Raw genomic sequence first — 12,839 nt, 5'->3', positions numbered from 1 at the left:
TTGATACGCTCTCCCTGATCCAAATCTTTAGCGGTTTTTAAATTCCGTGTAAGGAAGTTATCTGTCGCTGTTATTTAATTTATTATTTGTTGTTAGGAATTTATAAATATTATTTTTTTTTCATTGATCTAGTTTGTATGTATTTTTGTATGTATTATGTTTATCTGTATTATTTTATATATTATAAAGTTATTGGTATGTATATATTTGTATTATTGCCATCTCCCGCCTCTTAAGTGTCTCACTGGCTCCGTTCGAAAAGGTAGCCTGGCAGAGATCACTGTTAGTGATAAGGTCGCCTTTTGCTTTTTAATTGTGTTTATTTTGTCCTGAACATTTTGTTCGTTTATATGCAATAAAATTATTTAAATAAATGAATAACTTCTGCAAAGTCAGATAGTTTGTTGCAGGAATGGTAAATAGTTTCGAATACGCATAGTGGCGCGATTTATGCGTGTTCTAAAAAGTACACGGCAATTTATACCAAAGTTATGGGGTGGGTACGTTACAACGTTGCTAAGAGAAATACGATTCCTGTTATAAACTGTTTTTGAGGTTTCCAGGTTATTTCTTTAACATGCCAGTGGTATTTATACGTAAAGTGGGGTACAATTTAAACTGTAAGCAGTTAAGAAAGTGATTTTCGTCGAACTGCCTGGCGGAGTGGTGAGCGCTGTTGTTTGATAGGTGGAATAATTTCAATTTTAAGTTTTAATCCCAATATAAGATAAATATTTATATGAATATTATTCATAAATACCTATAATATACATATAGATTGGCGAAGTGAGCAGCGACCCTGCTTTCTGAGTTCAGAAGAGTCCAGCCGTGGGTTCGATTCCGACAACTGGAAGATGTTTGTGTGATGAATATGAATGTTTTTCGGTGTCTGGGTGTTTATCTGTGTTTATGTATATTAATAATTAAAGTATTCATCAGCCATCTGAGTACCCGTGACACAAGCTACGCTTGCCTCGGGGCTGGATGGCAATGTGTGTATTGTTGGAGTAAAAGAAAAAAAAAAGAATAAACCAACCAGACACTGAAAAACGTTCATGTTCATCACACAAACATTTTGGACTCAGAAAACAAGGTGCAAGAAAACCAACACTTCCCCCTTTATTATTACTTAGTAAAGATATTCGGAAATATTTTTATAGGACGCTATTTCAATGCCATAATAGGAAGGCTCTACGAAACGCTACGTAAAACCTACAGGTGCTACGAGTTCACTCGAAACTGTTGCGGAGGGTCTACGTTTATTACGAAAGCCATACAATTATTATTAAAACGAAAGTATATTTTGGTTTTTGTCTCGGCTCAAGCTCTAAAACGTTTTTATTATATTATATTTTAAAATCTCAGAGCCGCGATGGCATTCTACCAATGATAAAAACGATAAACGTTGGTTTTCCAATTAAAGAAAGATAAAATGAATTAAAAATAATCAACACCATATTTCGTAGCCGATAAGAAGATATCGCATTTTTTTTCTAAGTAAAAAATGTCACTGTATACTTTTTTTAAGTAATAAAACACGTTTATCCGTTGCTCCGTTAATACGTGAAAAAAAATTATAATATTGACACAGTATATTTTAAAATTAAAATGAATACGATCGCTTAGTACACTTCGCCATAACTAGGTCGAATGCAAATCACATAAAAAAACTGACAAGTGAAATTAAACAAAATCGTGTAAAAACAAAACACACTTCATTACATATCGCGTGTAAATCTAGCGCTGAAATACGCGACACGTAGACGTGACATATTTTTAACAGCTCATACATTTTTTGCACTTGCTAAAATTTTGAGTAGGAGTAATCATCACTCATAATATTGGGCTGGGTAAAGCTAGGTATCAAAATTTACTGGGGATAGTATCCATCCGTTCCCTTTGCCGGTCTGCCTTTGAGAGACTTTTATATAAAGATTTAAAATTAATAATACTAATTTGAATGGACTAAAATACTAATTCTGGTTATCTTTAATTTTATTTAGGCAACCAAAAATTAAAAAAAATGAGGAAGTACAGCATAAGATGCAGGAGGGCCGATTACGCTGGTACGGACATATAATGCGTAGAGACAAAAGTCACATGGGACAGCGAGTAATGGCTATAGATGAAGGCAAAAGTGGTAGAGGACGCCCACTTACCACCTGGACTAGAACCGTTTTCAATGACATGAAAACTCTGGGCCTAACACCAGAAATGACACAAGACCGTATTAAATGGCGGACAAGTATCAGGAGGGCCGACCCCAAATAGGGAAAGCGCCAGGAGAATGATGATGAGGAATTAATAATTGTACAGAGGAGCCACGTGGCATGTTATGTCGCAATTTAGTACGCAATGTTCTGAAATCGAATTCGCAAATTCGGTGACATCTTAAGCCTTTTAATATACGAGGAAAAGATTTAGAGCTTAGACGCGGGTTGGTAGGCTCAGAGCGATTTGGTGGGCTTTAAGGTGAGTCAAAAAGTGAAAATCGCGAACAAATAATGTTTTGCTACATGTGGAATGAGCGCTCATGCAAGAAAACAAAAATCTTAAATGTTTGTTCTACCCTCTAAGTTCAAAAGATTTTAAACTAAGTTTTCAATAAAACTCTTTTTCTAAAATTTCAAATATGAGAAGGGGCTAGCAGCAAAATAGTTAAAGATATTATTTTATTAGGACTGCCATTTTTTTCAATTAATTAATGTAAGGTAATGCGCCTCTCATTTAGCTGAAATGAATATAAAAGCTACCATTACTTTACAAAGGTATTTGGATCTATATTTATTTTATTTTTCCTTGCTTATTTTAAGAACAGCTCTTTCAATGGAGTTATTTTATCAAGAGTTCTTTTTGCAGAATAGATTTAACTTTTTCTGTTAGGCAGGTGGATTGTATTTTCACAGATATAATTAGGGTATTGCAGGATCCTAACAGTGCCTTCATCTCACTTTTTTCTACCAACACATGTATAACAAAAGATAGACTTAGTTAAGCTATGAAAATTAAGCTTTATTAGGTTTCACACACATCCCTTACTACAGCACCCTTCCTGAAGGAGAACCAGTCCTATTCTGTTAATTTTGCAGAATAACGTGTTTATTTTAGGCAACATCATCATAATATTTAAGTAAACCGTAAACTACTGCAGAGAAAGGCATTAGAGCCACCGCCTGTCCAAATACGCCATTACGTCCTTAGCGGACACATTAGGTATCATGTATGAATTGTATTTACAATAGATGGGTTATCTTAAGTTAAGCTAGCAGAGAATAGAGAGACATTCCACCTATTTAAGGGTTCGAACAAAGTAAAGCTGTGATCGCGTAGCTCCTGATGCTTACAATGACATTAAACAATACAAATATAAATATTATTTATTACAAGTCGGCCAATGTCAAGTCTGTATTTTTTTGGTGACTCTCTCTCCATAAGCAGATTATACCTAAAAGAAGCCGGTAACAGAATCGAGAGTAATATAAGCCGAACCTCTCGAAAATGATGATTTTTTTACGAATCTCAAGTGACGGTGACGGGAGGTCTATAAATCTACAAGATCTCGACAGTGTAAGTTTTAAAATAGAGTGCATTGCGACTGACCTGAGGAGTCCAGGCGGCGGCCACGCGACTGGATGAGCGGCTGCGCGTGCGCCACAGCCGCTTGCTCACGCTCTGCACCACGCTGCTCGAGGACCGCGACTTCTGCATGCCACCTGCGGGCACGGGCGAGGTCAGCGGGGCCCCTACGGTGCTGCGACCGAGCAGCGTTGACAGAAACGAGTGCGACTGAGACGGGGACGGCGGCGACGACGGTGTCGACGCCACTGATGCAAACTGAAGCTCCCGGTACGTCAGTATCCAGCCCTCATCTGTCTGGCAGCCCTTGTGAGGCCCGTCGTCGTCCACTTCGCCTGGGGGGCGTGGCTTAATGTTCCGGAGATTCTTGTCATAGTTTATACGCTTAAAGCGATCAGCCTTATCGGAGTCTACACTCTTTTTGCGAGCCATCCTCAGGTATCGCTTGATTGTGTCACTGACCGACTGGGAGACGTCGTCGTGGTCGACGCTCGAGCGGCGCCGCGGCCGCCTCTCGGCTGGCGGACTTGTAGGGCTGGTCGGGGTCGTAGCAGCTTCAAGCTTCTCCTTGTAAGCGCGTTCAATCTCCAGCAGCACCTCTTCGCGGATTGGAGCCGTTTGCGTGCCCGCGTCCACCAGCCGCTCCTCCAGCGACTCACACAGCACCTCAATGAGAGGCGGTGGCGACATCGGCGGCGACTGCGAATAGTCCTCATCGTTAAACTTTGAGACACCGACGTGTCGACCGCGAAACACGCTCCGAGAATTAGTCCCACTGAACCCAACGGAGAACCCGAAGCCACTTGGACCGGCGCCGGCGCCGGCGCCGCCTCGACCGCCGCGATACGGCTTTGTTTTACGGAGATCATTATACAGTTTTTTCAACAAATTCCTATCGCTTAACAAATCTTGCACTGTATTGTCTCTAGTGGCGGACCGCTGGTAGTATCTACCGAGGTTCTCGCGCAGTATCCTCTGCGCCGGGTCCCCGTCGGAGTCCAAGGGACCGCGCTCCGACTGCCTTTTCAGATAATTCCGTAAGGCGTTCAGGAGCTCCTCGGACTCGGGGAGTCGAGGAGCCGGGCCCTTGTCGTCCTCTAATTTCAGGTACTTGCGAAGTAAATCAACCAGCGCTCCGTCGGCGTCTTCCGCGGGCGCCGGTCGGGGAAACGCGTTCCTGAACGCACTGTTGAACGTGGCCCCGGCCGGCGGGCAGGCGGAGGGCGAGGGCGGCGGCTGTGGCGCGAAGAACTCCCGGCGGAGCTTGGCTATGTCGAAGCGGCCACCAGACGTGTGCGGAATGTACAGGTCGGTGGGCCGTGCGGGTGGCGGCGGCGCGTCGTCTGAGGGAGAGCGCGCGCGCACGGAGCCGCCGCGCGCCCGCTTCTTGCGGCGCGGCTTGGGCAGCACGCCAGGGTAGGAGCTTTTGCGCAGCAGCAGGAAGCGCGGCTCGCGGGCGCACACTTCCTGAAAGTAGGCCTCGAGGCGCGGTACGTCGTCGGTGCGGCCGCCGGCGCCGTCGGGCACGAGCCGGCGGCCGGCGTCGGCCATGTAGCGCCACGTCTTGCGCGTGAGCAGCCATCGCTCGCGCGGCTTATCGCGGCGGCGCACCGTCTTGGTCATGGGGTCGGCGAGGTCGAGGCGCGCGCGACGGCGCTCCATGGTGCTAGGGGCGCCGCATCGGTGGAGCGCACACCTGCCCGCGCGAAACTGAGCGTCCCTCCGCACCGGGAGGAATATTATGCGCCGAAATAGACGTCCGGTAATAGAGCGGCCGTGAACTGAATATAGGGTGCGCTCGAGCGGCGGCGCTCGCCTCGGTGCGCGGACTGCGGCTGCGTAAACAAATCGCGCCCACGCGCCGGCACCGCCGCGCGGCACCTGCCGCCGGCGCAGTTGGACCCGCGGGCCCGCAGCATGCCCGCAGCACCCGCACTAGCCCACACTCGCACCAGTCCGGGCACACGCTACTCCCAGTTCGTTTTATAATTTTAATAAAAGAAAATAGGAGATTTCTAATTGAGTGCTTAAAATACATTCAAATTATATTTGAAACACTAAACAACATATGCTTCAATTTATTTTTTGAGTCACATGCGACGTCATTGCTGGCATATCTTTAACAAATGCTTATTTTCTAAATATATTCGCTTATCGATTATGTGTTTATTTTCAAAGTTAGATATAATGCATTATTATCGTTCTCAAATAATGTTGTTGCTAATCTAGCGAGTGATTCACACATATATCGTATCTGCGAGTCCCGCCCCTCGAATTGTATCAGTGCTCACCAATTCACGATATGTTTATTTGAAGAAGGAATTGAATTTGAAAACATAATCGTAATATAGCTGTCGCCGCGTCAGCTATATATATGCCGTTGTTCAGGTGCAATGAACGTAATACGAGAGATTTTATTCAAATTCTAAAAATATATTATCTATAAATTTTTAGAGACGCTACCTGATTTCGATCGACGATCTGATGATTCTTGATTAAAAGGTGTTTATTTATCGTTTACTTGAGTTCAATAAAATCTTACGACTGATTGATGAGGAATTTCTGAAATATATAACTTAATGACAGACTCATCTGCTAATCATCACTAGTCGTTCGCCACTGTTGGAATGGCTTGTTCATGCGACGTAAGAAACACCGAGCATAATAACACTCCATAGACAACCGAGTATTTCTGACTAGATATATAGGATATATTTAAATAACGAAATTCTTACGTTCTTGTGTCTCTTAAAATCCCGTCAATACTCCTTGAAGCAGTTTTCTATCAAAAATCTTTCTGCGTTCAAGCTACACGCCTTTACAACGCACTTCCTGAACATATTAGCGAAAATAGCCTTGAGTGGCTATTTTCGCTTTCACATTTTACACACTTTCAAATTAGGAGTAAAATAGTACAATTTATCTCTATTATAGACTAACTATTATGTATAAGCCTGGGATTAAGGAAAGTTTAGACAATAATAGTATACACGCTGCGACCCGAAGTTCACGTACGTGAAATCACGACTCGCTGGTCTGTGCGTAAGCGTTCCCGTGGGGTTTTAGTCGGTAAGAGTCCGACGTAATCACCGTGCCTCCCCGTGGCGTGTTGGTATCCATGAGGATTTCCCAACGAGAAAAAAAAACAAAAGTAAAAGGCTAAACCAGGACGCACATCTGATATCCATAATATCAAGACTTATATAACAAATGCGAAATAGTGACTTTATTTCTAGGAGATTAATTAATTTGCAATCACAGGAAAACAACAAGCTATATAAGCGACTAGCTGTTGCCCGCTACTTCGTCCGCGTTTGTTTTTGTTTTTATTGCATGCCATAGAAACAGTTTATTTGAGATATATGTGGCAGCAGTCAAAAGTAGTCTATTGCGCTCGGTAAGCAATATTAACTGTAGTCGGTAATGGGTAGGACCAACTTTGTGGAGGATTTAAGTATAATTTAGTGTTACGTCGGTTTCAGATTTTATCACTAAGAATAGTAACAGTAAAATTAAGAGAGAAGGTACTCAAACACGTATTGTGTAAAAAGTATTAAATTCAGTTTTAATTTTTCATATATTTTTAAGTTGTGTTCTTGTACCTACCTACAAAAATCGGGTGAATCTTTTAAAAAGAACTTTTCAATTAAGTGTCGCTCCAAAATAACTGTTTTGTTTAGGTGTAGTGCTTAATTTTTTTTTTAACTTAGCGATAACTGCTAAATTAAATGTCCCATAACATTTATGGTATACCTTTGATGATAAAACTGCAATTTGTTTAAAGATCTCCATTTGTTTTGGTAAAGAAAGGGTTAAAATCGGTCCAGTAATTTCAGAGTCTATTCGTTACAAACAAACAGACAAAGATTTTTCCGTTTCTCGTTTTTAAAATCCCGCGGGAGTTGGTAAATTCTATGTCGCATTGTTAATGTTAAAATCTGCAGGTCAAGATCGTTTACATAAGTTACAAATATTTTTCTTACTTCTGAGAACGATTTCTCTGTTGATTTTTGATAATAAAAGCCGTATCCAAGCCAGTCTCCAAGGTGCAAGCAATTTTCCAGCCAAATCGCTACCAATGAGTGACCGAACGTAGGTAGCAAAAACCAACCAAACAACACATTTATATTTTTAGTAAGAATGTTTTCCTTCTTTCCCCCCTGTTTATTATAAGTAATATTTTTCATTTCTGACAACAAAACATAATGTGGTCAATAAAGTGTTGTTAATTTTAATTTAAGCACAGTTCTCAGAAGAACGGTCAAAATTCAATAGAGTAGCAATAATGTTGCACTACAACTAGGTATTATCTAGAAAGAGATGCAGAAATTTCCACACAATTCCGAGCATGCGATATGTTGGACACGTACCAAGATTAGAGCTGTGCAAGAAAAGAAAGGAATTTTTATTTAACTTTCCACTAACCTACTTCTAGCAATCTAAATTATGTCGCACCGTAGATATAACTACTTGACCAAGATAGTAATGAAATTTCATTGGGAAATGTCAAAACATACACAAGGAAATGATCCTTACAGATGCACTACGCAGTTTTTCAGTATTTTTTAGTTAAAAAGAGGGGTGTTATACTTGAATTAACTAAAGTTTGAAATAAATTGGCATCGCTAAAATCTATATATGTACATAATAATAGTAAAAATATACGTATTCTTTTTTTTTCACAAATATCACATCGAAGTTAATAATTAGACTGGTTTTGAGCATTTTATCCACCAGGGCTCACTGCGATTGCTTTCACTAGCTTAAACTATATACGTGTACATCAGTCTATAAAAGTGACTTTATATATTGCTATGTAAACTCACTTTTGGAATACCTGTGAAATTTTAATGAAAATGTAAAACGTAAAAAAATGGATATTGACTTTTAATAGGCAGGAGAATTTTGATATGTAAGTATTTCTTTTATTTTGCCTATCATTGTAATCCAAACATGTTACCTATTTGTTATTGTATTACAGTATGGTTATTGTATTGTCTTGTTATTACAGGCCTTTCTTGCATAGAAGAGAATATTTTAGAGCATCAACCACGATTCTTATCCAATGTGGGTAGTTAGACTATTGAGTGGACCATAAACTTTCTAACTCTCCGCTGATATTTAAAATTTGAACAGAAAAACAAATTAAGAATCGAGCCCTCTTGATATGTAGTTGAACATTCAAACTACGGAACACACATTCGGCGGAACTACTACATTCATTCGACGGAAATATAATATGTCAGCAGTCAGTTGCGTGCACTTTATCCATGCATAAATGCACTGCATACCCAAATTATTTTATATAAGTCTTATTGGAGGGGATTTTTTCCATTTTATGCCATATACCTGCTTTATGCATACCCAAAAACCCTGTGCGCGCCACTGTCAGCAGTGCTACCTGATAACCTTGAAATATATGATGACTAACACACCGGGAGGTATCTTTGCATCGTTCGAGTCCATGTAGGACTGAAGTGTATCGATAATGCAGTCGTATTTATATCAAAATACCCACAAACTCAATGTCATGAACATTGGTTCTTAATCAAATATAAATTTAATTATTTATTAACTAAATAATAACTATTAGCGTATTTGTAAAAATCCTAATCAATTTAATAAAATATCTGACAAATGTGAACTTTATAAATTAACTGTAACATATCTATGTACCTACTCTTCCTCGGGTAAACAGGTGTGTGTAATGCAAATAATGCACTAAAATCAGCCGAATAGTTGGTCAGCTTATGGTTGGTGGTAGCCGAGTGGGTAGGAGCTCCTCTTCACTTTCGGGAAGCCGAGTTCGAATCCCAGCACGCACCTCTAACTTTCGAAGTTATGTGCGTTTTAAGTAATTAAAATATCACTTGCTTCGACGGTAGGTCTATAGAAAATCTAAATACTTGGTAGTAAAAAAACAATGCTATTCACAGTAGGTACTAACACTCAGTGACCTTGAGTTCCGCAGTGATCTGATATATCACGCTATTCGAGAATTCCGTAAATGTGAAATGCATGTGATGGCGGATTTGTTTTTTATTTTAATTACAGCGCCGCCGCTTGTTGGAATAATAGCACGTAACGCACCTACATGCGCACGACCTCCATATTTGTTCGCACACTCTCAAGGTGTCCGGTTACATCGTCAACCTTGGGGAACACCATCGGGGCACTTTGAGATTAAATTAATCCATTGCAAAATACCAGAGTAAGTTTACGTCATACGTAGGACGAAGCTGTCTAGACCAACGATCCCTAAAGTGAGCTATATTGACCTCAAGAGGTAGACGACAGACGACGACCTGTAAGGTATCCCCACAACAGTAAAAATTGGATTTCGTTTCATTTAAGCCACGTCACGACTTTAATTTCGACTTTTCATAAATTAAATATGTTCCAACGATGAATTTGTAAAAATCTGTAGCAGATAAGCAAAATGTGTATCCCAAACCGAAAAACATGGCATGTGATCTGCGAGACGAAAAGTTTAGGAGCTTCTAGTCTGGACAAAGCTATCGTGTGTAGGGTGGTGCGGGACGAAGAAAGGTGTTTTAATCGATCAAAGACGAATTCAAAAAAAATAGTGTAGAAAACTATAAAATTATAATATAATTAAAATGTTATGTGCAATAAATTGTTTGCAGCACGCTTCCGGATGGTATTGCATACTTTTCTGATAAACAATTAATTGTGAAAATACTTACAATAGACAACCACGATACAGGCGTATACAATAGGTACAGACAATAGGTATTGTGGATCTACCCAAACTGTATTTATTTACAAATTGTTTGATATTAATAAACGTTATTTCAATGAAAACTTTTTTTATCCGCGTTGATAAATATTTTTGGTTGGGGGAAAAACTTAGTAGCGGGATCGTACCACTTTTGGCCTCGACTGTCTGACTAGCGGCCTGTAGTATAGAGGACTGTTTACATATTTTATATGTTCATATACACTAAGACATTGTTAATACTTTATTATATAACATGCGTGTTTTACTTTTTGGCTGGATACGATATTCTAGTTTCGAGCCACCGACTTCTGCTATAGCAGTACCTATATGAAGTTATAATAATAATCTTTAATTACAGACATTACTTCCATTTATAAAAAATAATATAAATTAAAATGTTATGATGACTTCTTGGAAAGTTTATTTTGTGTATACTGTAAGTATTCAGCGTGTTATTTGTGTTTTTGATAATTATTATTTGAATTGATTAATTGCAAATTAATTAATTGCAAGTGTGAAGCTCAGCGTCTACTCAGGTTTTTTTTTATATCGTTTATATTAAATATTTATAACAGACATACTAGCCTTATTTAGAAAAAAGATTTTGAATCAACTTATTTATATTATCTACAAGTTGTAATTTTTCCATTTTACAACATATAACTTTTCACAGCGAGAAACATGGTGCGGTGGCGGTACCTATTACGAATCCGATTATTAACTCCATTGAATATGTTATTAAATTTGATGTATTATTCCAAAACTGATAAATTGTTTCATTACTTTAGTAAAAAAAAAATTGTTTCATTCACATAAAAAAAAAATATTGGTCCGGTAAACGCAGCTTTGATCGACCCCACCGAGGAAACAAGCTGGAAACAAGCGTCCCAGGATCGTGGATTTTGGACCTCCCTACTAAAGTCATACTTAAACGTCATTTGGTTGTAGAAATCATAATGATGATGATATTGTAGAAAACTAACCATGGTTTCAGTATACTAACTTGACATCGGATAAAAGGCGTCCCCTATATAAGACTACAAAAAATCATCATATAAATTTTATCTTCACATTCAACAAAGTCATGTAAAACATTTAACTTCCTAGGCCACTTATAAAACGCTCCGCTTTAAAAATAGCCTCATAATAAACATGGGGAAACTCCCAAACTACTACTAACGCCATCTACCGTTAACTTGTTAAACCAGGAAAATTCATACCGCGCTGTTTTCCACTCTTGCGTTATGGTTTGTATCGAAACTGCAAAATAGTTTTTCGGGTTACTTATAGATGGCGCTGACTATTCCATGTTATAAATTTAAGAAAATATTTTAAAACGTTTTCCATTTAAGCTTCAAGCTATGAAATATAAGTAAGTAATAACCAAGAAAGACGAAACGAAAACGATTACGGTGCGACTTTGTCCGTCTGCCACAGCTTCAAATTTCAGAAACTGCGTAATGATTCTCAAAGAAGAAGAAAAACAGAAGTAATTTTATTTCCGAAAGAGGTAAGCTATACCTCAGAGGTGGTCCCATTTTAATTTTGTGAAGATTTATTAGTGGGATCCTGGAAAAATCGAAGGAACTCTTCAAATATAGGCAGAACAATATATATTTGAGTATTTTGTAAAACAACTTTTGCAACTTCTTTCGAAAAGCACCACATGATCAAGTGAAACTGATGATGGATGGATTAGAGAAAAATGGATGGCCACCGGAACTATGCAATAATTAGATTAAACGCTTTGCGCTTCAATTATGGTATATGGCTGCTAAGCAATTTATGCTCGTTATAATAAAAAAGCTAACACTTCACATTAATATCCCGGCCTCGGAAAAAGCAATATTTTGTGAAGGGTTGAGCACTTGACGTTTGTATATAATAATTTAGATAAATTCAAAACTACCCACTATATATCCACGTGAAAAAGATCAGACTTTATACAAGTAAAAAGCAAGAAATAATTATTTTCTACATCATTTTTAAATCGGTGCAAAGTAAAATGTTGAAATCAACTAGGTATTTTCCTTCTTAGTTACTATAAAAAAAGAAACCGTATACAAAGTATGCCTATACTTATATTTGTAGATACATCCATACCGTATCCATACTAATATAATAAATGCGATAGTGTGTTTGTTTGTTTGTCCTACTTTCCACCCTAACTAAGCAAACAATCAGTTCAATCAGTTGAATGGAGTGTAATGGGTTTTTCTCCTAGCAACTAGTTTTGTTGTGTTTTTTTTTGTTTTTATGTTTAAAATAAACGTATTCGTAGAACGTGGGCAACAGATAGTATGTAATAATAAAAAAAATATTCGGTAGACAAGTTCTTAATACAAAAAAACATTTTTATATATTTGTTACATTTAGGTGTTATTTATTAATAAATTTTACGTATTAAAAATTGTACACGAACGAAAATTAAATTGCAATCTGAAAATATACAGACATTATGACCGTACGATCATTGTGAATACAAAACTGTTTATACATATCCTACTATACGTAACTCTCG

General features: G+C 38.7%; 1 protein-coding gene across 3 annotated transcripts in view; it reads right to left on the bottom strand.

Moving 5' to 3' along the window:
* LOC120625157 overlaps positions 1-5,333 on the bottom strand; it is a 50,879-nt gene extending 45,546 nt beyond the window's left edge. For all 3 annotated transcript variants that reach the window (XM_039892124.1, XM_039892125.1, XM_039892127.1), the window contains exon 1: positions 3,601-5,333. In XM_039892124.1, coding sequence (XP_039748058.1) covers positions 3,601-5,238 — 1,638 coding nt within the window. In that variant the 5' untranslated portion in view covers positions 5,239-5,333. The remainder of the gene's footprint in view (positions 1-3,600) is intronic.
* Positions 5,334-12,839: the final 7,506 nt, after the last annotated feature.

This window comes from Pararge aegeria, chromosome 7 (assembly GCF_905163445.1).
Source record: "Pararge aegeria chromosome 7, ilParAegt1.1, whole genome shotgun sequence".
Lineage (NCBI taxonomy): Eukaryota > Metazoa > Arthropoda > Insecta > Lepidoptera > Nymphalidae > Pararge > Pararge aegeria.
The sequence above is the reverse complement of the archived record's forward strand: the minus strand, read 5'-3'. Positions and strand labels throughout refer to the sequence as shown.